This window comes from Anomalospiza imberbis, chromosome 4 (genome assembly GCF_031753505.1).
Source record: "Anomalospiza imberbis isolate Cuckoo-Finch-1a 21T00152 chromosome 4, ASM3175350v1, whole genome shotgun sequence".
NCBI lineage: Eukaryota > Metazoa > Chordata > Aves > Passeriformes > Viduidae > Anomalospiza > Anomalospiza imberbis.
This window is the reverse complement of record NC_089684.1, coordinates 57,980,020-58,007,989: the sequence shown is the minus strand read 5'-3', so window position 1 is coordinate 58,007,989 and position 27,970 is coordinate 57,980,020. Positions and strand designations below refer to the sequence as shown.

At 39.2% G+C, this 27,970-nt stretch overlaps 1 protein-coding gene across 16 annotated transcripts in view; it reads left to right on the top strand.

Annotated features, from left to right (window-relative positions):
- The window catches only part of LDB2 (LIM domain binding 2), a 219,228-nt gene extending 196,017 nt beyond the window's left edge, over positions 1-23,211 (top strand). For 4 of the 16 annotated variants that reach the window (XM_068188724.1, XM_068188736.1, XM_068188730.1 and 1 more), the window contains 3 exons: positions 11,537-11,660; positions 12,802-12,953; positions 21,917-23,211. In XM_068188724.1, coding sequence (XP_068044825.1) covers positions 11,537-11,660; positions 12,802-12,953; positions 21,917-22,147 — 507 coding nt within the window. In that variant the 3' untranslated portion in view covers positions 22,148-23,211. Of the gene's footprint in view, positions 1-11,536; positions 11,661-12,801; positions 12,954-19,089; positions 19,233-21,881 lie in introns of all 16 variants that reach the window. The other 12 variants (XM_068188729.1, XM_068188740.1, XM_068188728.1 and 9 more) reach the window with 8 other exon arrangements.
- Positions 23,212-27,970: the final 4,759 nt, after the last annotated feature.

The window sequence follows — 27,970 nt, the reverse complement described above, 5'->3', positions numbered from 1 at the left end:
TACCGGATTCCATCTGAACCTAAGGGAGCTGCCAGGGACACAGGTGAAGAGTGATAGTGGATGCATTTCATAGTCAAAATGAAAAGTGGCAAAACTGATAAGGTCTCATTGTTGCACAAACAGAAAAAGCTAACAGTTTGCATATCAGAAATATCAGGTGTTAGGATTTGACTCAGAACTGCTGAATAGGAGCTTGTTTGCCTTTGGAGAAATAGAAAGGAAGGAAATGTCACGCAACAACATCACACGTGGTAATGATGGGAGATGGCAAACAAGGAAATAGACCTTTCCGATGCTGTTTCCGAGAGATACTGTTTGGACTGGCTGTGATGGTGGATTATTAAGGAATTCTGAATATTAAATATCTGTGCTTAGCAAAGAATAAGAGAGCAACAAAACTCTTTTAAGTGCATGACAGTCTCCAAAGTCACCCTTGTTTTGTTCTTATCATGGTACTGTGTAAGAAATAAAATTGGTGATCGTGTTAGAAGCAGAGGCAATAATATTGAAATGAGAACAAATTGTAAGCTGTATGATTTTTGAACTATCTAGAGAAAATGAAATTAAGAAAGCTTTCAAATGCCATGTGGTTTTCACCAGGCCATTGAAACACAGTGAGATAAAACAATAGCTACTGTGTTTCTCTGTCAATTCATAACCTACAATTGGACTTAAAAAAGAAGGTATTAGTTCACAGGACAAGGCTAGAGTAAAAAAATTTGGTGCAAAGTGCTTAGTTCCTTGTCTTAATTACTACAGATCAGCCTTAAACCTTACTTAACAGTGGAACTCCATCCAAATCTAGTATAGACTGAAATTAATGAATATGCTCCAATTTACATTAAAATTTAATTTTGTCCTGACAAGCTCTCTGAAATTGATACTCTCTGCAATACTGAATGCAGTATAAAAGATCATATCATGCAGTCAACATGATGCACTTTGCAATGTAATTTAACACTAATGTTAAATTAAATTACAAAGATAAATTTTATGGTCTCTCTTAAAATCATTTAAAAGCTTAATTCTTATCTGAGATGTGTAAGACACAAATCTTTCCTATTGATCACTGACTATATAGATAATTGTGAGAGAATGATCACAAAATATGATGGGCTGTCCAAGTCTTTTCTTTATGATACAGACTTGTTATTTGATGTGTTAGTCCTTTATTGCAACTAGGATCTCTGCTGAAGGAAAAGGCTCAAGTAGGTTGTCCTCACTGAAGAAAACTCTAACTGTACAGTTTGGATGAGGTCAAATTGCACCAGGACATCCATAAAGAAGATTTAGACAATGTTAAACAAGATTTGGGTGATTCAGATTGTAGATTTTTGTGGCCTTCAGAACTAAGCCCATCAGGATGAAGATGAGGCTTATCTTTTTATTTTCATTAGCTGAAAATACATACAGCAACTGGACGCAGTTTGCCTCTGCCACTGGGATTCCAGGAATATCTACTATGTTATTGAAACTAAGTGCCCTTACTTTGTCTGGTTTGTCTTCAAGGGAAGGGAAAGGAAGCAGATAACCTTCACTACTACATTGGTGTAGGAAGAACTGTGAGCCCAGCTGGTGGAAACAAAATTAAAAGCCATAAGACTTGTGTGTGATGCTGTTGAAGGAAGGGATTTTCAAAACATCTCCCCATTGTACAGGAGGTGAATAGGAAAAAGAGCATTTGCTGAAAGGACATTCTTTTAATGTCTGGGTAATGACAGGAAGAGTTTAAAGTTGCAAAGTTCTTGCAAAGAATCAAAAAAAAATAGAAATTTTTAAAAACAGTATTAAAACTTCAAAGAGAGAAGCAAAACTACAAACAGTGGACCTCCTTTCTAAGCCCTTTCTAAACAATGGATCTTAAATAAAAAGATTAATCAAAATCACAAGGAAAAACTTTTCAGAGTTTGAGGGAAGAGGGTTATCAAATTGTTACAGAAATGACTGAGAGCCCTAAAATATTTTTAATGCTTAATAATATTCTGAAACAGAATTCCTTCCAGCACATGCTGCAATGATGAGCATACTGACTAAAGTGGTAACTAAATAAGGTAAGGTATATGTCAAAGTCATCTCCACAAATGCACTCCAGCTTCCCCTTGGACAAGGAAAGGAGAGCACATCTGTCCAGTTCAACATTCATTATGTGGCATCTCAAAGGTGCTTCACACCACTCATTACTTACAAACTGAAGATGTCACTAAGACTGATCATCTCCACTCCAGGAAATGCTTAGTTTAATACAATATGATGCTAAGTAGGCCCTCAAATTAGTTTTCCAGGGAAGAATGTGCTCAGCTATCTGCACAGCACTTCAGCAGCAGCTCTGCAGGAACAGGGACATTGACAGGATTGGTTCTGGAGCCAGAGCCTTTCTGCTAGCCTGGGCACACTGCAGGGAGTGAGGAACCTGCAGTCCTTGCTGGGATGCAAGGAGGGAGGAAGAAACTTTCTGAACTGTAAAGGAGGCTGGGTTCCCTGCTGACCAGGTGCACAATTTTGATGCTGTCATGGTGCAAGGAAAGGCAGAATTAATGGTCCACAAGATCTAACAAAGCTTCCACAGTCACCTGAATTGCTCCAGAGTGCATGGAGGACAGGACAATGGTGGAAGTTGTTATTTAGCTGATATGTAAAGGAGGGGGAGAAAAGAGAGAAAAAAAGAAAAGGAAGGAAAAGGGAAAGGGAAAGGGAAAGGGAAAGGGAAAGGGAAAGGGAAAGGGAAAGGGAAAGGGAAAGGGAAAGGGAAAGGGAAAGGGAAAGGGAAAGGGAAAGGGAAAGGGAAAGGGGGAGGGAAAGGGAAAGGGAAAGGGAAAGGGAAGGGGAAAGGGAAAGGGAAAGGGAAAGGGAAAGGGAAAGGGAAAGGGAAAGGGAAAGGGAAAGGGAAAGGGAAAGGGAAAGGGAAAGGGAAAGGGAAAGGGAAAGGGAAAGGGAAAGGGAAAGGGAAAGGGAAAGGGGGAGGGAAGGGAAGGGAAGGGAAGGGAAGGGAAGGGAAGGGAAGGGAAGGGAAGGGAAGGGAAGGGAAGGGAAGGGAAGGGAAGGGAAGGGAAGGGAAGGGAAGGGAAGGGAAGGGAAGGGAAGGGAAGGGAAGGGAAGGGAAGGGAAGGGAAGGGAAGGGAAGGGAAGGGAAGGGAAGGGAAGGGAAGGGAAGGGAAGGGAAGGGAAGGGAAGGGAAGGGAAGGGAAGGGAAGGGAAGGGAAGGGAAGGGAAGGGAAGGGAAGGGAAGGGAAGGGAAGGGAAGGGAAGGGAAGGGAAGGGAAGGGAAGGGAAAGGGAAAGGGAAAGGGAAAGGGAAAGGGAAGGGAAGGGAAAGGGAAAGGGAAAGGGAAAGGGAAAGGGAAAGGGAAAGGAAAAAAAGAAAAAAAGAAAAGAAAAGAAAAAAGAAAAGAATAGAAAAGAAAAGAAAAGAGAAAAGAAAAGAAAAGAAAAGAAAAGAAAAGAAAAGAAAAGAAAAGAAAAGAAAAGAAAAGAAAAGAAAAGAAAAGAAAAGAAAAGAAAAGAAGAAAAATTAAATTGAGGTGCAACACTCTAACTGGAATTAGCTGCAATGCTGGTGATGGCTGTGCTGTGTTAAGATATGTGTCATATCCACTCATAGTTATTTGCCTGAAAAAACATGTTTTTCAAGCTTAGTCTTACCTGAAATGAATGCTGCTTCTTTCCATTATCACTGTTGCTGGGAATTGAAATGGCTGCAGATACAGAACAGTGTAAAAACATGATGAGCTGTGTAGCTTGGGAGCAATTGAGCAGCTGAATACTGCATTATTGAGAAATCATTCGCTACCTCTGGGTGTTAGTGAGAAACTGGAGAGTCCTAGACTGGCATTCAGGGCATAGCATAGGATGAATAAACATTGCTGAGTGCTGAGTATTTGCCAGTGAATCCAGCATGGAACTTCAGCAGTTGTGTGTCATCCCACTGCATCCTCCAGGCTTGGCAACACACACAAAGAATAGTGAACGCCAGGAGTCTTGTGGCAGGAATGTTTCCTAAATAACCAAGTTATCAATGAAATTAATAACATTTTGTGTGACATGCAGCAGGCAAAACAGCCATATTTTCAATTGTCAGTGTGTGAGAACCATTTAAATATATGTCAGTAGTTCTTAAGGGACTTGTAAATAGGTGCATTAAATTGTAGTTTTTATGTGCATACCTGTCTATTGCCAAATTATTCCTGGCTTAGTATTTTACCTCTTATCTAGTTAAGATAGGAATCTCTTTAGGACAAGGGGCTCAATATTTTGTAATATATATATATATGTATGTATGTCATTCTACAAATAATAAGCTGCAGATGCAAATGATCACTAATATTGCAAGTGTTAAGCTGGAAATTCTAATTCCTAGCTTCTTAGGTGATTGCAAGTACAAATATTTCTTGACTCACAAGATGGTATCATAAAAAATGGAACCTTCTCCTGTGCTGTGTGGTGGCTGTTAAGTATATCCTAGACCCTGTAAATTTCATGTTAGGGAATTTTTCCGAGAATCTGCTTTTGCTATGGTATTGTGCTGCAGAAACTCATCCTGTATTTTTTAAAGCTAACACTAAGTATCCACTCCATATGGTTTTGGAGATGCTCTTAAAACATGAGCCAAGTTCAACCTGATGCAGTGCTGTCTTGCTGAGCCCCGAGCTAGTCTAAAACAATTTCTTTCAGAGGTATGATCCCATTCATCTCAATGAGATTTTAAGTCAAAGCCTAAAGAAAGCATTTCTAGTAACAGTTTTAAAACCTTTTAATTACTATCTGTTTAAATCGAATGTCTTTAATTTAGGAGCAAATACAGTAAGTTTGCCTATACCATATTTCCAAGCAGTTTCCCACCTCCTTGTAGATTTCAAAACTCCTATTGTTTCCTACCCATGTAGCAAACCCAAGGACTTCAGTCTGTTTATACACAGCCAATTTAAAAAATCTTTGGCACAGAAGGAATTGGAAATATGGAGAGAACAGTAGTCACAGTGAACAAGCTAGGGATTACTCTGTGGTATTGGACTACTTAAGCTATTGGGGTTAAGAGCTGGCTTTTCATTCTGTCCCAAAGATCATCTAAGGTTTCACTAAAATAAATGACCCTGTGCACACTGGATTTTGAATATTCAGGTTAAAATAACTGGGTTTATCATTTAAGTTGAAGAAGTTACTATATTTGCTGCTTGCTTCACTAACAGCAAAATTAACAGTCAAGATTCAACATTTATTTATTCCACGTATATCATTACATGGGATGTACAATGAACATTTATTAGTTCCACATCTCAGCAAGAGTGCACAGTGGCTCTTCAAAAAGGGAAGGTAACAAGAATAGTAAGTTGAGTGATGGACCTCAAAGCCCCTTCTTTTGGCTGAAAGTTTACCTTGCAGGGAAGGACCATGGATATAGCTGATCCACTGAAATGTACTGATGGAAGAGACTTGTATGTGACTTGACATACTGGGCAAGAGCTTAAAACAAAGCCAAAGCATTCCTCCCTAGAAAACAAGTATGTGAAAAACCACCTAATTTCTTTCAGTTCATAAAACCCCAAAACATTTCTCATTTATATCTTCATGTTTTTAGTGGAAAACAAAGATGTCTTTTAAGATGAAAATGTTCTGTATTCACATGTGATCCTTAAAAAACACATGCTATTTTGAGCAGTGAATTGCAAGCCGGCCAGTGAAAGAAGCAGCAATATGTTCCTAGGAAATTTTCATTCCTCCCTCTGTTCTGCAGGGGAATGAAACCTACATTAATTCTGAAAAACAAGCATGAGCAGAGAAATTTAAAATCAGCTATAAGCTTTCTCTGTTTCTAACTTCAAAAATGAACTGTATTGAGGACTGCACCAATGTTTTCCTGTTTCAGTGCCCTGCTGCTAGGGGTCCAGGGCACTCATACAGGGTTTTGAAATCACTCCAAGAAGTCAAACTTCCAGGTATAACTCTTTTACAGAGCCTGAAAAAACATCCATGGTGTGTCCCCTTCCTCACTGCAGGTGTATCAGTAACATACTGTGGACATCTGGAAATGTGTACCGGTGGAAGGACATAAAAGAGTGGAAGTGGATGTGCAGAGACATTTCAGCTCTTTTCAGAAATCCTGCCCCGCTGAAGAAATGGGACCTTTCCCAGGGAAATGCACTGGGGCCAGAATTTCTCTAGCAGCAATAGCTGGAGTTGTTTTCTCTAGAGCACATAGAGAGTGTGCAAAGGGAAGACTGCATTTCAGCATAGAAATAAAATGTTGTTGTGTTTAGATTTGTTGGTTAATAACTCAGAGTCTTTATGGAGGATAAAAAATGAGCTCTAAAAGAAAGCACTGAACCTCTTCAAGGTTGCACATTGTATTCCAGGTTATACCTTCACTGTCAACATCCTACCTGAATATTAGCCAATGATTAATACTCCCATTCAAATGGGGGTTTTGTCACTTTTAGAAAAGGTTGCAAATCAACATGTGCTCTGAATATGCAACTTTTCCTATAATTTTCAAGCGATTAATATAGACATTTGACCAGGAGAAATTTCAAGCATCAAAGAGTTAAAACTACATTTCAGTAGAACTTCAGGGAGCATTCTCATTGCTGCCTAGTTTCTTGTGGCTCATTCAGAAAAACTGATGTTACATTATACATTTACAGTTTTAAGTGTCATCTACATGAAAAATTTTAGCTATTTCCATTTTTAAAATTGTAGTTAGTGAAACTTTTACGTATTCAGACAAAATGGGCAGCCATAGGAAGATACTTAAAACTTGCTTGTTTTGGTAGACCACGGGACTTGTTGGCCACCTGGCTTACTGACCAGATACGTTTCCTGATTTAAAGAGACTGGCTGGGTGATTATGTAGTGTCACCAGCTAAGCACGGCAAGACTCGAGGCTCAGCGATTTCTCTTTAAAATGCAAAAAGCATTAAAAAGCTGAAGGGCTGCCGTTCCTTTGTGCGGCTGGCACGGAGGCAGGGGAGCCCGTTGGCTGGGGCAGCTCTGCCACCTGCAGCTCAGCGGCGGCAGCAGCGCATCGCCTGCGCCGAGCGCGCAAAAACCCGCGGGGAGGCAAGAGGCGTCCTGGGCAGGGAAATCGCTAATTCCATTAGAAATAGAACGCAGGGGCTTATGGTATGCAGAAGGTAAAAGAGAGCTTTCCCATCGGTGTTCCTTGCTAATATTCACTGCTTCCAGAAAGGGCATCTGTTGTCAGAATGGAATAAAAACCCAGCATTAGAACAAAACTCATAAGGCTAAAACTATTCTTGGTGTGGCTGGACTGATCTCAGAGCTGAATATCACCCCTTACTGATGAAGGCCAGTTTGGACTCTGCTGATAACTGACGTATTACAGGAAATTATGTGTGGATCCATATTCTCAGAACCCTTTAACTCCATCTGCAGTGCCACCACTATGAAAAACACTGGTTTTTGAAACCTGCAAACGCTAGTTTTCTCCTCCAAAAAAAAAAATACAAAATTCTTCCTGATGTGTTTTACTACCAAAAAAAAAAAAAAAGAAAAAGAAAAACAATCAAAACAATCCTCTAATGTGCCTTATTATGTTCCAAATTTTCACTTCCCTGAGCCTCAAGGGTATAGAATTACCATTTTGTCAAGATGGATCCAAGCCCCCTAATTGATGAATTGTCCATAGGATCCTTATGGAACTCCAGGAAAGTCACTGCCAGCATATGTAGCACCAAACCATGTGCATGGGGCATGGGTCACAGTGTGTACTGGACCCCACAAATACAGGCTGCTCATGCCAGTGATCTCTCAGTGTGAAGCACTGGGTTCATCCCTAGAGCTGACTAAACCTCACAGCTCTGATAGTGGAACAGCAATAGTTCTGAGTAATGGTCAGACATCATCACAACAAGCTCAGATTATACAGCTAGTAACTAATTCTAATAATATTGGGTTACTAAGCATAATGTGGAGTTCTTTCAGTGGGTTTTAGTACTGCAGAGGGAAAGTACATAATCTATTATGATACACATCTTTCCAAATAAGTTTTAAAAGCTAGAATAAGCAACATTTTTCTTTGAACTTCAGGCTTTGTTCAACTGCACACACAATTAAGACACATTCTAGTGCCTGAAACATGCACAAGGAGCTTTGTATCCTTCTGGGGCAGCAAGAGCGATCTGGTGGATCAGATCCAGCATCATCTAGGGCATTTCAACTGGCACTAGACACCTGTGCACAGGCATATGGATCCCAACTCTAATGTTGCCTAAGTGTGGAACTCAGAAATATCTCTCTTGTCAAGTATTGCCATTAAAGGTTCTGTATTCCTCGGAATGTAGAAATTATTTCTGTGATCATACATCATCCCTGCACTAAATTCTTGAAGTCTTTAGGCTATTTTCTTGGGTGACTGATTTCAAGCTGCGAAGAAACTGTTTGTATAAGAGATTGGTTGGTTTTGTTGGTGTTCCAAATATTATTAATATAGTACTATAGTAAAAACTTGTACATTTTGGTATTATCCAGTGCTTGAAAAAATGTTAAAATGGATGTTTTGAAGAAATCTCACAGAGGGAGACTAGATGATCTGTGGGGAATAGACAGTTAAGCCTCAGGCTTCTACACACCAATGAATGCAGGAGTATAAAACATTTCATTAGCTTTGTTTTAAGAACTCACTCTGTCAACCCAACCTGCCAGTTACCTGCTCACCGATGGTTAAAGACAGCAGGTGGTTTTGGCCAATCAAGCTTTTAAATGCATCTTGTCCCCACATTTTTAATCTGGCTTTTTTGAAAAAAACAAGGTACTGATTGTCACTGGCAAGTTCTTTGGACTTAAGATAATTGGAGAACAATCATTTCCTCTTTCAAGGATTTGGGTTTGAGTCACTTTAGATTTAAAGGAGGTCTCAAAGGTCACCAAAAAAGACTGTGAGATTTGATATCAATATTTTTCAATCCTGTTCATTTTACACTTATGCCAAATTCACATGAGCTAGATACATTTAAAACTATAGAGTCCAATGCCCTGCTATTACTCAGGTATCCAAAGCCAACCTTACAATGTTCAGACTTTAGAGGAAGAAAATGGTTATTAATTCCCCCCAAAACCAGAAGAATTCATGTGAGTGGGTACAGCTCCCAAGTATCCAGAACATGAGACTTTTCCATGTCCTAGAGTGGGGCCCTCAGTGCCCATATTTTTTTTCTCTATGCACGTGAGATCAGTCAAGCATTTCTACATAATGGGTCTGTATTCCATTTTAATCTTGTGTGTGAAGTGAAAGAGATTATATACAGGATTAGCAGTCAAGATATCCACAGGCAGCGGGGACAGCATAGTTCTCAGTGCACATTATGGTTAGAGCACAATAGCAAACATCTTTGCCAAGATGATAAAGAAGAAACATTCTCTTTGTTGCCAATAATAAATATCTAGGGAAGAGTAAGTATGTCATGAATGAAGTGTCCTTAAGGAAATGTTGGAAGAACCTACATATATATTTACGTATTTTTAGTCCCAGCAGCAGTAGAGCTGTGTGAGTCTAATGCTCTGCCCAGGGTAACTAGTTGTTCAGAATTATCACAAGTATCTTTTTCATGCTTGCTGCTGTCAGCTCATAATGAGAAAATTTAGCCAGCCATGCCAGAAACCCAGACATTTGAGAGTCCAAACAATGGTGTCCATTACGATCACAAATCTCTTTCTCACTCACATACACACACACACACACACAAAACCTGCAAGCACCTGCAGGTTTCAGAATAAATTGAATATTGACTCAAAATACACCACCTTTTTCACAGCATAAACTGCATCCTGCATATATTTTAGGACCTGATGATCTTAATTTTTGTTGAATATTGAAACAGATGAAAATCCAAACCCAGAGTGCATAATGTGATAGTAGCTTTCCATCTATTAGATTATCTTGCAAATTTTTATTTACAAAAAATATGTAAAAACTATGTAAGAAAAACATCAATGAGGCAACAGCAGATTCAATTTCTGCAGTTGGAAAAAAATAATTTCTCATACTCAAGCTCTTCATTCTCCCTGCTGCTTTATGTTATCTCTGTTTTAACTGCTGTTAATGGAAGGCTCATCAAACAGCAGTGTCAATTCACAGTAATATTTAAATGCTGAATTAGTCTCAGTCCTCATGGCAGGTCCCTTTCAACTATTTTCCCTGCATACTTTGCATCTCCATTTATATGAATGAGAGAAGGGTGCACTTAGGGAGAATGGAGCAAGTGTTGCTCAGCTCTGCAGCCCAGAGAGAAGAATTTGTCTGTCTTATATATTTATAAAAGAACGAAGGGAAAACATCTCCTGCTGAAGCAAATCCTGGACATTCCTTCAGCAAAACATCGTAAAGTTAAGTAAATAATTCAAAACTAGACTTCACTTAAGTTACGCCTTTCTTCAGTTGCCATTCTAACTTCCAATCATTTGATCAACTTGTTGCCCTACTTCTGTGGGTAAAAAAAAGCCAAACCTGCTTCTAAATGCAGTTCTGCTTTGAAAAGTGACTAAAAATGGCATGCAGGCTCCATGCCTATTCTGTGCCAGCTACTTCCTTATCATATGTTCTCAGTTTGCAAGTAAGGAACCAGCACTGCAAATTTCAGGTAGAACCTCTAGGTCAACCTGGAGTTTTTCTCCTTGTTTAGGATGCCTGAAAACCAAGGCTCTGGCAAATGAGAAAGCCATCAGTTACACATGTGCAATTTTGTAGCCTTCAGTGGCTTTGAGTGAGGTTTAAATGACTGGAAATGATTCTGTGGTTATAAACAGGAGAGACTAGAAAGCAGTGTAGTGCTCTTTCTGCTGGATCTGCTGTGCTAACAGGAGTAGAAAGCAGTGAACAATATTTAATTATTATATGAACAGGTAGAAAATATATAAGACTCTATTTAAAAAAGATGTTTGAAATTCCATGTTTTCAGAAATCTCTATCCTATATATTCAGCATTCAAGCAGACAAGCAAAATAAAATGCTTCTCTTTTTTTTCCTCATATGGCTCATTCATATCATAGGAAGAGAGTGTATCGTCCTCATATAACAAAAAAAGCCCAAAATTACCTGGATTATTTTGCATGCAATGTCAAAATAAAAGATCATTTATAAGTTCTTTCTCATTGTGGTGTGCAGCAGGTCAGAAGAACACATTTTGCTGTATGGGAATACTAATCCACTATGGGCATTTTATAATTTATTAATCCTTGCAGCTTTGGCAATGAAGCATGAACATTTTCTAGTCTTCTGAAATCTCTGTAGCCTGGAAGACTAGAGTTGAAGTTTATCTGATATGTCCATAAATTACCTAGAATAATAGGCAAGAAAAAGTTTTTCTTGCCTATTACCTAGAATAATAGGCAAGAAAAAGTTTTCCCAATTCAGAGTTTTGATTTTGCAATTCAAGTGCAGATTAAACCTGAACTGTATAAGGCATGCTTCATTAGCAAGAAGCATGCCTTTAAAAAAAAATCAAAAAATATAATTTTCAGCTATGTAAATACTAATCAATGGAGGCTTTGCTTGGATAAAATTGTTCTATTCTGTTTTTTTCTTCTAGTTGTGTGTTATACTGGAGCCAATGCAGGAACTGATGTCGAGACATAAAACCTACAATCTAAGTCCTCGAGACTGCTTGAAGACTTGCTTATTTCAAAAATGGCAGAGAATGGTGGCCCCACCAGGTATGTTTCACTTCTAAAATTCCACTTATTTTATAGTAAAATTAATAGAGAAGCAAAAAGAAATCTTACTTATAAAGGAAAGTAATAAAAATTAACAATGCTCCCAAAGCAAGCCTGAAAATAATTCTGATATTTTATTATTTCAGTCTGACACAACTGATTTATAGATGTGCACACTGAGATGGCTTCACTATGACTAGGATATAATTTAATACAAAAATATGTGTAGATGGAATGCAAAATGCCTACTGGCTCCATTAGAATTCATTGTTTGTGTAATCCTGCTTCCTGCTGTGGCTCTGAAATTACAGCTACAATTCATAATTAATTGTCTTTGAGACTAATATTAAGTTATTTACAGGCCTGGACCTAATCTCCTTCCTCTTACACTTCAAAATAATAATTCTCTCTTTTTTCAAATTATAAAGATTTTTATATCTTAGAGTGTTCACATGGGTGCCCAGGCAAAATTTTGAGAAGAACAATTGCCACTGTGGGTTTTGCCAGTTTAAGCAAAGCTGTGTAATTGTCCTGATTCAGTCAGGACAGGACAGTTTTGCAGGCTTGCAGGGCAATGGCATTTGGCACACTTTATGGTTCTCTTGGGGGCAGCAGTTTTAAAGGTGAAGCCCACACAGGAAGTAGAAGGAGCTCGAAGGGTGGTTGCTTGTTTCTTGCTGCATCGATGGCAGCAGTAGGATAGAAAGCTCCTTTAGCCTTTGTCTCTGGCTGCGTCACTGGAGGCTGTACCCTACATCACAGTAAGACCTGCATTTTTGTTTAGCACCGTTTCTTGCTGTGTGACATTCAGCAAGTTCCACAGTCACTTTGACCATAATGATCATTATCGTGATACTCCCATCAGTAAAAAGCTTTTGAATACCTTTATAGACAATGCTGGGACAATAGGCTTTGCCAATCCATCGGAAAAAATTGAAAGCAGATTCCATTGGTTTGGGTCCAAATATCATTCTATGTTAAATCTAACACAATGTATGTTAAATCTAACACAACTGCTACTAATAAACTCAGCAATTTAAAACTAATTTTAAAAGTATTTCAGCACTTCTTCTTATGGGTCATTCTAGTTCTCGCTTCACAGTATCTGCCATTTGCTTTCCTTCTTATCATTTTATTGCAGCAGAACCCACAAGACAACCCACAACCAAACGGAGAAAAAGGAAAAACTCTACCAGCAGCACTTCCAACAGTAGTGCTGGGAACAACGCAAATAGTACCAACAGCAAGAAAAAGTCAGCTGCTGCAAACCTGAGTCTATCAAGTCAGGTACCTGTAAGTCTCACTTTCCTTTTAGGCCTGAATCACTTATGGACTTTAATTCTTTCCATACATTGTAAAGAAGGTGCATTCTTGAGCCAAAACTATCACAAGCAAAAGGCAATATTGCACAGTGTGCTGTGGAAGCTGGGGAATTAGTGGAGAGGTGTGAAGGAGCTGTTCTGCAGTGCAGCTTTAATGCAGGACCCTCAAACAGAAGTGTCCTGAGGATCAGATATGATTTTTAAAGGCCTGGGCCAGTTCCCCCTTTTGTCAGGGGGAGTCCCTTCACTGGTGGTGGGACTCAATTAGGCCTTGTGTTTTTAGACATAACATGAGCCTTGCAGACTTCATCTGCCAGGTGCCAAGCAAGGATGTGTCCCAGTGGTACAGGAGAGCTGTTCCCGAGGAAGCTGCTGGTCTCTCTGTGTTAGTACCTTATCTCTAATTGGTGCCAGGTTCAGATGCTGAACAGGAGCAGTTTATGATTTAACTTACCTGCAGAGCTTATCTCTTTGTCCAATCACTCCACTTGCAGAGGGTAGATCCCCTGGAATATGGTTCTCAGCTTATCCACCCAACTAGCTGTAACTCTTGACATCCTAACTGTATAGGGAGACACCAAGTCATTTCCAGAGTAACAACTGCAACACCACTTCCATAATGTCACACTTACTGCCTTAGTCACAATATAGGGGTATTCAGACCCCAAATTGTGACAAAGTGTGCTTTAGTCAATAAGGAGATAGCTTATGCATTTTAAAGGTTGGGAAATTAATTTGATATAATAGGAACCATAAAGTCATATCCTGGGAATAGCATGCAGGGATTTTTATTGGATTTCTGATCAGCAGATAGGAAGGGGTAGGTCTTCTCTGAAACCTGACAAAGAATATAGGCGTTTTGCTAGCACAAAGCAGACACTTACGAGGAAGCTTGAATATCCAGATTTAAAAAAGTAGACTAACACCAGTAAAATGAAATGAAGATTTTTGTTTAGCAACTGATTTAGCAATCCATTAGTTTACAGCTTTGGGCTTCAGTACATTAAACTCATATTTCCTCCTTGTCATATTAAAATTAGCTCGCATCCCCAGAGTCAGATTCTTTCCCTAATATAGGCATCTCTCTGTTTTTCTGGCAGCACAAAGCAGTCAGAAGGCTGACTACCTGATCTCCTGGTGGCAGGCACCACTCTGCCCCACTGATGGTATCTGCCAGAAAAACCTTTGAATCAATATTCAATCATATTTAAGAAAAAAACTGCACTAAAGTGCAAAACCAAGCAACCAGCTAGTTCTCTCCTGTCTCCAACTTCAAAAGACAGTATACATTTTCTGTCAGCTTCACCATGCTCAGAGTTCAGCAGGACCAGAATCTGACCCCCTGCCTCACTTCAGCCTGCTCCTCCCTGGAGAGAGGAATTTTGTTGCACTCAGTGGTAGCTGTGTGTACTTGAATGTTTGAATGTGACTGAGCCCTCTGATAGATACCTGTCACTCCCACTGATATTGAAAGTGACTTCAGGTGCTGAAGGCTACTCCTGACAGATGAAGCAGTCAAGGCTGCTCTTCTGATGGAGATGATAGTTGAGCATCTGAGACATATTGGTGAAGTTTATTATGGTATGCGGGATGGATTTTTAGCCTTCATTTATTTTCAGGATGCTGCATACTCAATATTTTTCAATATTCTTTGCTTTCTGTACCAGAGTAGCAAAATGGTCCAAACCCTTTTGTATGGAGGATCAGGTTCCATTTTTAGGACACTTTTCCTTTCCATCTGCAAAGGGGAAAATGCTTAGCTGTTCAATTTGACATACTAACAGCTCTTCCCATCTTCCCCACACCAAAGATAGCAAACCAGATGGAATTGATGGTTTGGCCACCCTGTAGAGTAGACAACTCAAAATAATTTTAGCAGGAGGATATTTCAGTGTAAAACTATTCAACGCTTTTCAGTTTAATAAAGAGATGTTATCCCACGCTTCTTCAAAATTATGCATTCTTTGAAGTGGACCTTGTTGCCATTGCTTTCTGAAGATAGCTACAGGTAGCAGTAACTTGCTTTCTGTTTCTTTCCCAAAACTGTAACTTAAAGTGTATCATTTAGTAGTTAATGTTTGGTTTCCCTTACATGCAATACAAGACAAGAGATCCTTGAACACCATTTGGCAGTTTTCAATTCACTAAAATATTCATTTGGCCATACAGCTTTCTGTGAATGGGACTTTCCTGCTCAGTAAAAAAAAGCCCACCCTACTGAAATAATTCACTTTCATTGTTAAAAGCATTTCCCCTCTCTTTATTAGAAAAGAGGAATGAAATCACTGCATCTTCTATCCAGATTACTCAAATAACCAGAGCTAGTTTCAGTTCAATTTTTCTCTATCTCCTCTCTGGAGAACCCCACTATGAGCTCATATCTATATCAACCCTGGATTAATATGAAGTCCTGTATTCCAACTTTCTCTTTTTCTCCAATGACTTCTTCCCTGCCAGTAAAGTCAGTCTCTCCATCATAATCACATCTAATTTCCTCTCTCTTTTATGCTTCTGTGTTGTTTTAACTTTGATATTAAATTAATCCTGATTAACGGTGTTTTTTTAGCCTCTATTCTATGTGATGTTTCTTGGTTTAGGACATTAGTAATTATTCCATTTTGCTCCTACATTAATGCTGCATGCAATCTGGCAAATATGTGAACTTACCATACACCTCATCCACACTTCTCACTCACACCATTAACTTCTGTTTCTTTAATGAGGTCTTTGTGCCTGGAGAGGAAAAAGTCCCATGTTCAGGATAGTGTCCAGATAATAGAAGCACCATCAGCTATGGCAAATCTTGAAGCTTCAGAGTTTTGTCATTTTCCCCACAGCCCCTTCCAGCTCTTCAGATAAATACATTGGGCAAACCTTGATTGATGAGGGAATGTTACTTGTCAGATAGATGTTCTTCCACTAGTAGAAGGAGGAGGTTGTGCCATTTCCTCCACTTGCATTATTTTCTGATCAGTTGTCCAGGAAGGGACAGTGCAGACAATACAGAGCCAAGCTCAGAAAGTGAAATGATGTGATTGTGTTTCCATGCATGGGTCAGATTGGCACTGCATCTGAAGCTCAGTTGTTGAAGCCTAATCAATCAGTTTCATTTGTGCTCCTTGTGTTACCTTAAATTTAAGAGCACTTCCACAGTGCTGACACATTCCAATACATCTCTAATGACAATCCATAAAAGCATCTGAAGGGTCTCTGCTAGTGGATGGGTATATTCCCTCTCATCAGGAATTTGAAAATGTTCAGTCCCAGTCTATCCTCTTATCTCTAGCTATTGTTTATACTTTCTCAACTGTGGTAAATAAAATACAAAGTTTTGTCCTTTTGACAGTCACTTGCACTCTATTGACCCATTTTCTCTTATGATGATGGGATGAACAGTGGTTTTTGTGATTCTGTTGATTCTCAGGCTACTGATTGCAGACCCTCAGGATCCCTCGTCAACATGACTCTTCTGGCCCAAGTCCCTTATTTAATACCTTTTCTATGTACTACATGTTTCCTACATATTTCCTACATTCTTAATACAAATGCAGTTAGCCAGCGTGCCACATGATTGCACCACACAACTCCTTCTTAGGTTGGCCCATTGTTTGTCCAGTGATGCTTTTGACCCAAATCCCATAGGTGCCGCGGTAACACACTGTAGTGTGGTGGAAGTAGAACTAAGTGCTGCTAAAGTCAGCACAAATACAAAAACGTTTTTCTCACCAGAAGTTTTCTTTTCTCAGGCTGTCATGGGTGCAGGCTCAGTACTGCCAGTGCCCCCCATAGATGCATTGACTGGTTTTAGAGCATAAAGAAAACAGACAGGACAGGGACCCATGAACTGTAGACTGCTCAGCTACCTTATTCTCAGCAGATGTCAGTAATTTAAACTTGGATCTGTTCATATTCTCAATCACATCTTATCTTTGGAAGGGTCATTTGGCAGAAACTGGAGTTACCAATTTCCTCTAGACAAGAGCAAAGATGGGCAAGAGTCCTTCTGCAAGGTTCATAGAAAGCCTGCCTGTCTCGTGTTAGCCTTCCTACCATTTTAAAGAAATTAGTTACCTAATTTGGGTGTGTCATTGTCTTACACAGTACTAATAATTTCCTCTAGTATTTGAAGCTAGCTGCAATATTTTCCGAAGTCTTTGCTGAGTTTTCAAGCCTTCTCACTGACTAAAATCATATTTCTTAGCATTTTTTATATTCTTCTGTTTCAAATAAAAGTTTCCTGAAAGCCCAAACTCTTGTACTGTAAAGCAGTGATTTGTGTACTGTGATCTGTGGATTATAGGTATAAGCAAGGTCATCAGAAGGGGTCCATACAGCTGTTTTCACAAAAATATCACTCTCTGTTAAGTTTAATTAAAACAGGGCACATTGATCCATTTTCATATATTTGAAACTTGATAGTAATCCACAACTCTCACAAACTCTAAGAACCATTGCTCTATGCTTCTCCCAGTCATCACCACAGAAATTAATAGGTGGATTTTGCTTTCATTTAATAATGACGATCCCATTGAGTGTAATGTTGTAACAATAAACCCAGTGATATCATGTGTTGGAAAGAATAAAGCATCACTACATGCCACTGAGTAAATGAAACATTATTTGGTACATCCAGAGTCTAAAGTAGAACCTCCTTGCACTCTTTAAGCAAGTTACATACCTCAATAATCTCTCTTTGTAGCTCTCTGTAAGCTCAGAAACCAAATCCATAAATAAACCTGCTAATGTGGAAGGAAGCAATACAGTCTTATATGTGTTTCAGAAACAGGGTAGGTTTACGTGGTTTGTCGTGGATGTTGTAGAACCAGAGCTACAGTTCCAGGGCCAGAGATTAGTGTCAGAAATTATCCCATGTCTCAAGACCATGCAAATCAGATTCTAAGATTTAGTAGTAAAGAGATGAGAGAGAATAACTTTGTTTCCAGTTTTTGTGCTTTAGGAAAAACATTCCAAACAAGAACAGAATGTTAACAGTGAGAATTATGATGAGATGTGAAAGATTTTTCTCTAGAAAGTGTTTACTCTGAAACCTAATTAAAAAGTCAGTTCTGTTTCTAAAGATCATTTCAATACCAATGTCAGTCTGATGTTTTTCTCATGGAAACAGTGACCATTATGGGTGTGGACAGCAGTGGGGCTCTCAGTCATTAATAATTTTTGTGCCAAGGAGCTAAAAACTCAATTATTAAAATATTTACCACTGACACAAAGCAGGAAGAGGAACCTTTCTTCTTTTGACTTAGCACTTAGAGGTATGCTAGCTGCTGAAATTAGTGTAACCTTCAGTCCTTGGAGGATGAGATGTGCTTGAATGATATACTTAAGAGTGCCAGGCATTTTTAATTACCTTAGGCTTGTGAAGCACTGTTTGTCTAATTCTGGGGGCTGTGACAACAGAGCTACAAACTGATCACTGTAACACACTGAGCAAGGGTACGAATTAACAGCAGCAAAGATGGCAGGCTCAGGGATGGGGAATTTTACCTGGCCCAACATATATATTTATATATATATATAAATATATATATATTCCAAACTTCACTAAGACATTGTTTAGACGTGGGATGATCCCAAGTTAAAAAGTTTAGTGACTTAGGCAGGGCAGAGCTAAATTTTGAGGCTTGGTATTTAAAAAAAAAAATGAAACCTAGAAATGACCAGTCTGTTAAATAGAAGTGCTTGCATTTGAGTGTTGTGTGAAGTGATCTCTGTTTATATAGTTTATATGCATCAATTTAAGTTTGGATGGCAACTAGGGTTATTACAGGATGAAAGGTATGATATACATGAAAGCTGCTTTTTTGGTTATATTATAAAATACTACATTTCTATCACATAATGTAAAACAACCACTGCTTTATTTACAGTGCTTCACTACAGCCATATTTTACTATCATGACACATTCCTTGACCAAAAATGTTGTTTCTAATCACAGAGTAAATTAATAAGATTGAGTGACTACAGTCTAAATCTTTTTTAAACTAATTTAGTCAAATATGTGCTACCATAACTAGGCCATAGCAGTGTGTGCTGCCATGCAAGAGACTAGGGTTTAATTCTTGGATTCTGCTTCTCACTCCATGAGCAGGAGCTAGGAGCACTCCAGAGCTGCAGCCTCAACCCTGGGAGGGATGGAGCCTTGTGTCATTCAACAGCAGTGACCCCCACTGGCCAATTTAAGGAGAAGCATTGAGGGGCTCTAAAAGGAGTCACTTCCAGTCCTCCTCAGAGGTTGGTGGTCATTGCACGGGATCTAGTGAGTGGAGGTTCAATGGGGTGCACTTGGTGGGGTCTTCAGCTTTCAGTCTGAGGAGCAGAATCCTCTGGGGAGGAAAGAGCATGTGCGCTTCCTGAGACACTATTTTTGCCTGATATAACTGTAAGTGGCAAGATTGTCAAGAATTTTTTTTCAGATGTCCTGTAACGAATGCTATGATATCTATCTTTTAAATAGAGTGAGGGAAAACTCCACTAACCTCAATATAATTGTAGTTCAATTCCCAGAGAGAGAGAGAGAGAGAGAGACTCACTAACATAGAGGGAAATACAAGTGCAAACTCTTCTCTCAGTGGGAGTCATTATATGAAAGGAATAATATTTGAAATGAACCTGAGAAATCAGAGGTGGAAATACTTATAAGGTCATTGAATATCTCCCCACTGATGCACGAATGTTTCCTACCACAGATTGAGATTTTTTCCCAGCCTAGTGTTAGGTGACCTGAGTAGTAAAATTAGCACTGTTCCCATCGGATCGTTAATCCTCAGCCTGCCATTATCAGGAACAGGAATATTGTCTTAGGAGTGGGGATTACATTTCTGTTTACTTAATGCCATCTTAGTACCCTAGTCTACATCTCCTCAGATTGGCCTAAAGTGATTGTCTTCCTTTCAGCACTTGCAGCTGTTAAGCACATTTCCCCTCCCAATGATTTGGTGGATGTAATACATATTTAATTCTTTCACGTGGCCCCCCCAGGCAGCTGCTGCAGCCCCACAGTGATTTTTGATGCACTTGTCTAAGTCTCATCCGAGCCACTGACCTCTTGCTGGTATATGGCAACTGAGAGAGCTTGAGGCCTGTCCTTGAGAATGTCAAAGTAAAAGGAGCTGTTGCCACCTCGGTCTGTGATTCTGTGTTTCAGCCACTGTGGTCCTTTTTGCCTGCCATATAACACTGCACACTCACACCCAACTCGCTGTCCTCTGCCAGGTCTCTTTCGTCATTAATGCTCTCGCAATGCAATGGGATCAGGTCTGGTCCAGCAGTGCACACTATACATTGCCTGATGTTTAGAGGGATGGGATAAATTAGAATAAACTTTTGCTTATGGACACCTTTGTCTTTTAAACTTCTATGTCACAAAGCTGTGTGTGAGATTTTTTAACCAAATATTTTATGGATATATGGAGTAACAAAGCAGACAAAGTGAAGAAGAAATAATATAACAATTTTCATACACTCACAAATTTTTTACATAGCACAGGCTGAAAATGTGACACAAACATTCTTTTGTAACATGCCAGCCTTTGCTGAGGGATAGCAATAAACAGTGTAAACACTTACAGGCAATAATTTGTATTGTTTTGTGGTGAAGGAAGAAGATATCTGATTAAAAAGAAACCTTATTAAATGCAAACATTTGTCTTCTGTTTGCTATTAACATCCATAAGGAGGAACAGATCCTTTAAAAACATGAATCCATTGTTCACCAGGATTCTTGGAAGGGCTTGTTAGATCAGCAGGAGCAAAGCTACACATCTGGAATTACTGCACTTCTAGCAAGCACTACCTGATGCCCTGACACCTGAGCTGCATGAAAAGATGCATCCCACATATTTCTTTAGCTGTTAGCACAGCAGCCTGATCCTCCCTTGAACAGAGAGAACAAGAGAGCTCTCTGGCTTTGCACCTTTGCTTTCCAATCTCAAGTTTGCACCTTTCTATCCCATGCTGCTTAGGTTTTTTTGCAGCAAATCTGTGATGCACTGGAGTACAGTAGGCGGTTTACTTGTTTTCATGGAAGGACAATTTGTACTTAAAGCAGTGATTAGATGAATTCTTTCTTTCTTGCATGCTTTAGTTTCTGATGAGTACTAGCTTCATCAGTGTAATTATAATTAGCACTCTTCATCTTGCTTTTACGGTACCAGCTGGACAGATTGGTCCTCTTACTGCACAGATTGGCGGCAGGGTTGCCTACATGGAGTTAGGTGACAGGCACCATGAAATAACAGATGGTAAATTCAGGGCTTGTTGGCAATCAGCAGGTTTTTGCTAATGACTTAATTAGCTATGCAAATTGTCAAATCAGTGTGAACATTGTTTTTATCGAAAACTTTACCTAAATTAATTACCATAATTAAGTAGCAGAATGTCAAGTATATTGGATGCGTAAAAGGGCTTGGCTGGCTATGGATAAGAGAGTTACCATCTTTATTAGAGTGCTGTGCTCCACGTTTGAGAAGTCTGAGGATAAGAATTGTGGTTTCTTTTAAAATACGCATATCACCAAGTTCCAACTGAGATACACCCTGGTGCCTTTCCAAAGAAAATGGCTCAGGAAGGATTTACTGGATAAAGGCTAAATATTTTAAGGAGAAGTTTGAAGGAAGTTTCATAGCCTGTTTATTTGCTTAAAATCAGGCATATTGTTCAGCCTTCCTGCTTTTCAGTTCTGGGGTTTCTGAGATCCAGAGCCATGAGCATGCGGCTATAGAGATGTGTTACAATTTTTAATTGAATTAGAAATAAAGTGTAAGCCTCTCTCCTTGTTCCTACTACATGGGAACTTTTAACTCTGTTGTTCAAATGTCACAAAATAAAAGATATGTGAATTCTCTAACATAATTTTTTTAAGTTGATTTTTTCTCTCTCAAGGTTTCCATATAACAAATATTGGGTGCTGTTCACAGGATGTGATGGTGGTAGGAGAACCAACTCTGATGGGAGGCGAGTTTGGGGATGAAGACGAAAGGCTTATCACTAGATTAGAGAATACACAGTATGATGCAGCAAATGGCATGGATGATGAAGAAGATTTCAACAATTCACCTGCACTTGGAAATAACAGCCCATGGAACAGCAAACCTGCTGCTAACCAGGAGACTAAATCTGAAAACCCCACACCACAAGCTTCCCAATAGGTTATTCTGCAGCAGTTCCCACTGCAATGTACCTCAGTGGGTCATTAATTACTGTTTCACAGCATTCTTCAAAATAAAATTTAAAGAAACACCTTTCAAATGATACAGTATCTATTTCTAAACTAAAGCTTTCCAGCTTTTTTCGTTAGGGAAAACTCTTGTATAAGCTTCCATATACATCCCTTGGAAGTATTGTCATACAACTAGATACTGGCACTGACCTCAATTTAAAATAATTGAAAATTAAACTGCATCTCATGGCAAATTTCTGACAGTGCATTTTATTGGAAGGGGTTGTTTATTTCCTCATCAAAAAATGGCCATATTTTAACAAGTCATCAGTGCTCAGGATCTCATTAACATAACTATGTAAAACTTTTTACAATTGTAATATATTTTCTGCTTTTCAACTTGCACCTGAAATTTCTTGTTTCAGAAAAAGATCAGCTTTTAAGGAAAAGTAAATTAAAGTAACTTTTGTTCATTCTTGAACTTTTTTTTCAACAGTTAATCATTTAAAGGATCCAGCATTTTTAATTTACACTTAGCTGATGCCAGTAGATACTCTATCCATCATTTAATAAAAAATACTGAAACAAGAAATGTCTTTTTTTCATCAAAGACATGAGAAATATTTTTATGTGGAAAAAGACACCCAGTCCTATGAGAGTTTATGCTTTGTAAAATTGCTGTCGATCCAGATATTTTAAAGCCATGTAATCCATTAACTTTGTGGGCAGCTTAATAAATCTAAAACTTTTGTGTTTTTATTATTGTATCTGAGTTGGCTTTGTTGTTATTTCTTTTCATAGTATATTTCTTGTATAATATTTTTGTAAAGCCCTCATTTTTTGTTTTACTTTTTTGTTTTGTTTTGGTTTTTTATTCTGGTGTATTTATGTGAAACTTTATAAAAGAAACTAATTTTTTTTCATTTGCATATTAATATGTTCAACTCATCATGTAAAGACACAGTGAGTCAGTGTGTTATATAATACAACTGTATTTTATGTATGCTTTGCCAATAAGTGTGCCAATAAACTGTGTTAACAAATGTGCTCTTATACAGCATTTACAGTTTCTTGTATGCACAACACCACACCCATGTTCAGGATCATGCACCAGGGATTTCTGGAATTAGTGTTTCTCTGAATTGCAGTCTTTTTCCAGCTAAAGGGAAAGCCTGTGGGTAGGTGTGAATCGCTTGCAGCTCAATTTGCTTTGATGCTTTTTTTCTAACAAGGATGTGCAGCAGCACAGGTGAGTTACAGCAGTGAAAACCAAGTGTGAGGAAGTGCAGGGCATCCAGCCAGAGAAGCTCCATCCTCAACTTTGCATCCCTTGCCTTCCAGGGCCAGGGCTTATTGGAGCAGGGATTTCCACTCTGCTGAATGCTGTCTGATAGTTTTATGATGAGTCTCTCAACTGGTGATGAGAGGATTTTAAAAATCCTCCTTTCTTTGCTTTGCTATCGTATCAATTGTTCACAGGCACCAGTGAAAGCCCTGGAGTTGTGCAGGCACCCTGAGCACAGCCCAGCCTGCAAAGCCCTGGGCTGAGCTGGAGGACTGAGGCACCCACCCACATACCCAGGCACCTGGGAAGCCCTGCAAGGTGCACCCTGAGAGTGGGAAACACAGGAAGAATTGTCAGCAGAGAGATGCTGAATCTACACAATCCTTCCTTTTGTGCAGGGGTGAGGTGTTTTGTTCTTTCCTGAAACTCTACTTTCTATATTGCTGACATTGTAAGGGCAATGAAGAACTCCTAGTTTTTTTCTGAGTGGCTGTACATATAGAAGCCAGAAGCCAGCCTAGGGAAATGTGTCACCTTAGCATATATACATATTTCTTTAATCATGCTTTTGCTGGATGTGATTCTACTAAACAGGCTTGAAACCTCCACTGCAGAAGGAATACAAGGCAAAGCACCATGTGTGGCCACTTGGTTCTTGGTGAGAGACAGCTCCCGCCCTGCCCCAGGAACCAGCCTTGGCCCCTGATGTGGGCTCATGCTCCTGCAAGCAAAATCCTTGTTCAGTGAATTTTGGTACCCGTGGTACTCCTTGCAGGAAGATAGCCTAAAAGACACTCCAAGCTGTAGAGCATAAAGGATATCAACTATAGAATTTAAAACTAGCTAAACAACAAACATGGATAGCCATACTGCTCCTTTGTAACACTTTCAGATTACCGGAAGCTGTCGTTTTATCATTCAGTGACTATATCAGCCATGATTTTTCTGTGTAAATAATTAAATTCACAATGTATTCCGTTAAGTGATCTCTGGCTTCTATATAACCACTCTAACATTACAATTATACACTGTAATTCTAATGTTCAAGAACACTAATCATTCATATTACATCTCCATGAGCACACTCTAAAAGGCGTTCCTTATTATTAATCTTTCAAGACTGGCACTACTATTTCAATTTTTAGAAGATTTATGATGTCATATTACTCCTGTTGTTTCAGTAAATAAACACAGGAACACTTGAAAAATGGGCAACAGACTCCTTAGAGTGCTGTCCTTGAATTAATCTCCAAGGGCACTTTCACCATATCTCCTCAAAACCCTCGTCTACAAGCTATCAATCCACCCTATTGTGGTTAGGGTGAACAACAGATACAGCTAGCTGATTTTATTTATTCACTTATTTATTCATAAAAGAAATGTCCAAAGTGGGCCAGCTCGAGGAAGTGGTTGAGATGGACAAGCAGCTGGACACGCAGTCTCCTCACTGCTACATCCTTCACTCCTGTGCCCTGGGCTGCTGCATGGACTTTCCATTTCGTGATTGAAATGACATGGTAGACTCAAGACAGAGCCTGCGATCCCATTTCTGATCCTAAGAGCTTATGCCCTGTCCTCAGGATTGCTCCCCACAGGCTGAGGATTAAAGAACAGTGATCACATGAACTAATGGATTCTATGGCTTTCGGTTGCGGGTTGCCGCTAAATGGCACTGGGCTTCCATGCGCCCCATGCCTGCCTGGCACAGAGCAGTGGGAAAGGTGAATAAACACCACAGGTGAGTTGAAGCAACAGGTTTGTAAGAGCTGAGGTTGCAGCCTGAAGAATGAAAGCTGGAAACCAATAGTTAATTTACTGTAATCTAATCTCACCACCTACCAGAACATTGCATCTCTCTTAGAATTTGCAAGGAAATAATGTTTTTGGCACTTCCCCCTGGGGAGCCCTGAAGCTATTAAAAGGAGGAAGGAAACTTATCTCATGATGCTTAAATACTTTCAAAAAGAAAGCTCTTGTTTGTTTTAGCTAAATGGAGGGAAATACTGGCCCTGAGAAGTGGCTGCACAAATCAGAGGGAGGAAATTCCAGTTTACTTGGAAAAGCTGAATCACATAATTAGTAAAGCGACCAAATACGAACACTAATAACCAAGCTGGTTGCTGTTACAAAGAACTTAAATCATGGAATAGTCATAAGCACTGGTGGGTTTTGATTGTACTTTGAATTGCTTTATTTGGGGATTATTTCTGGGGGGGGGTGGGGGTGTCTTTGTTCAGCAAAGTCTATTTTTTAGAGAACTTTCAATTCCCATGAATCATCAGCTGGTCTCACCAAAGGCCCCTTGTAAGAATCTTTCAGTTCCTAAAGCTCCTTCTTTCTCTCTTTCCACAACAAGCAAAAATAAGCAGTATTTATAAGTTTGCAATCTCTTCAGAAAGCAGGTTTTCTCAGGTTTCATCATCTTTGCATTGATATGTATGGGTCTAATAATGTGGTAGGATAATTAAATTTGGAAGGGACATTGGGAGGTATAACTAGATTTTGCATTCTTTTAGCATCACAGGCCTCTGCGAAAATCATGACTAATTTTTAGCCTTGGTCCTGGAGAAGTTACTGCTCTCAAACATTTGGGAAGTAACCAGCTTGTGTCCTTGGGGAACAGAGCAATAGCACCCCACACCAGAGAGCCAAGGCTGCCAAGGATGGTGAGTCTGGGTGTGCAGGAACACACAGGGGTTAGAGGGAGAGGAAACTCCAAAGGGAAAGGCAAAATACAGAACACCACTGGGTGTTCTCTAACACCAGGGTGGAGAGAGGCTCTCTACCCAGCCATGGCTGCAAAGCACCATTAAAGGAGTCTAAATGATAGAACAGACTAAATTTTGCAATTTCATAGCCTCCATGAAAATCCCATTTTAGCAAAGACAGGATGAAAGAGAAAACATGAATGATTGATATTGAAGGAAACCCAGTTTGTGTCTAATATATCCTGGAGAAACTGCTAATGGAAATTGAATAGTCCTGAAAATATTTCCTGAGACTGCAACTCTGATCAAGTAGCCCTATGGTGATATATTGCATGTCCAAATTAAAGCTGCCCTGGGGCACATGTAACCCCAGCAGCTGGTTTTACTGTGCAGGACTGGATGATTTGTATGCTTTTTCTAGCTTTTTGACAGCATATTTTTATACAAGGCTAAGGCCTGAATCTTCTACTATGTAAGAGGAGCTACTGAATATTTAACATCCCATAGACCTGATGTAACTCCAGCATGTCATTATGTTCTATTAGGAAGCCTGGTGATACCCCATCATTGCAGAATGGCAGATGGTACCTTTAGAAAGAGAGTCACTTATGCAAGTCTCTAAATTTATGGGCCATACTCATACATGCCTTGAGAAAATATGAATTTCCACTGAATGCTCACTGTATTAAAATCTATTCTAATTTACCATGTTATTTTGACAGCAACTAGTATCAATTCTTTAAAGGGGAGAAGTTTTATTAGGAACAGTTACGGAGCAATCTAACTGTAAAAGCATTTCTTCCATGACCCTGTGAATCACTTCTGAAATAAAAGAATTTTATCCCTCACATCAAGAAATAATTTTTAATCGGTCTATGGGCAGTCTTAATTCATAAGCACACTTTAAAACACCATTATGCACTAAAGATGACATCAGGAAATAATTTACTTATGCGTACAGAATCAAAAACTTTATAAAAATCATCTATCTACAACAGAGCACAAACACTCCAGCTGCCCAAGAAATTCCCAATTCTGTTTCCATCAATTTTACAGGGACCAGGATGAGATTGATCAGCTTTAGTTTGAATAAGATACTGAATCCATCCCTGATAATTCAGGTTGCAAGTTACCGCACATTAGCAAGGGAATGTGCTTCAGCTGAACCAGATAAATGCCCAGTGTGCCTCTACAAAAGTCCAATTTGGCTGGACAACCAAATTCAGGATCTTTCAGGTCAGTGCTCATGGCTGAAGTCCAAATTTCTTCAGGTTCATTTTGGTTTGGTTTTTTTTTTTTTTTTTCTGTGTGTGGTTGTGGGGATTTTTTGAGGGTGGGGATTTTTAATTTGGGAATATCTGGGGCCTTTTTTTTTTTTTTTTTTTTCTTGTTCAATCTGTACAGTGCCCTGTAAGTAATTCTCTACTAGTCAGATGTCCAAGACCATATCAGTTGGAAGGTGACGTGCAGAGCACATGTTAGAGTGTGTGTGTGTGTAGTAGTATTTTATATTATGTTGAAAGAAACTCTGCGTGATCTCTGGAGATCCTCAAGTTGTGTATCACCCCAGTTTAATTAATAGCTCTGTCTCAACAATTCTGAATTCATCTAAGTTGCTATGTATAATTTTGTATTGAACAGCTGTAATGTATAAGGCTAGCATCTCCTTTAATAATGCATTAGGAGACATTTTAGCAAATGCTTGATATAAAGCAGGCATTTAACACTTCCTTATCACATTCAACTGCAACTCTCATTTCATCACGTGAAGTTTCATCCTCCCTGAGTAATCTCTTGGGCGGTCTAAGTACTGAAAAAG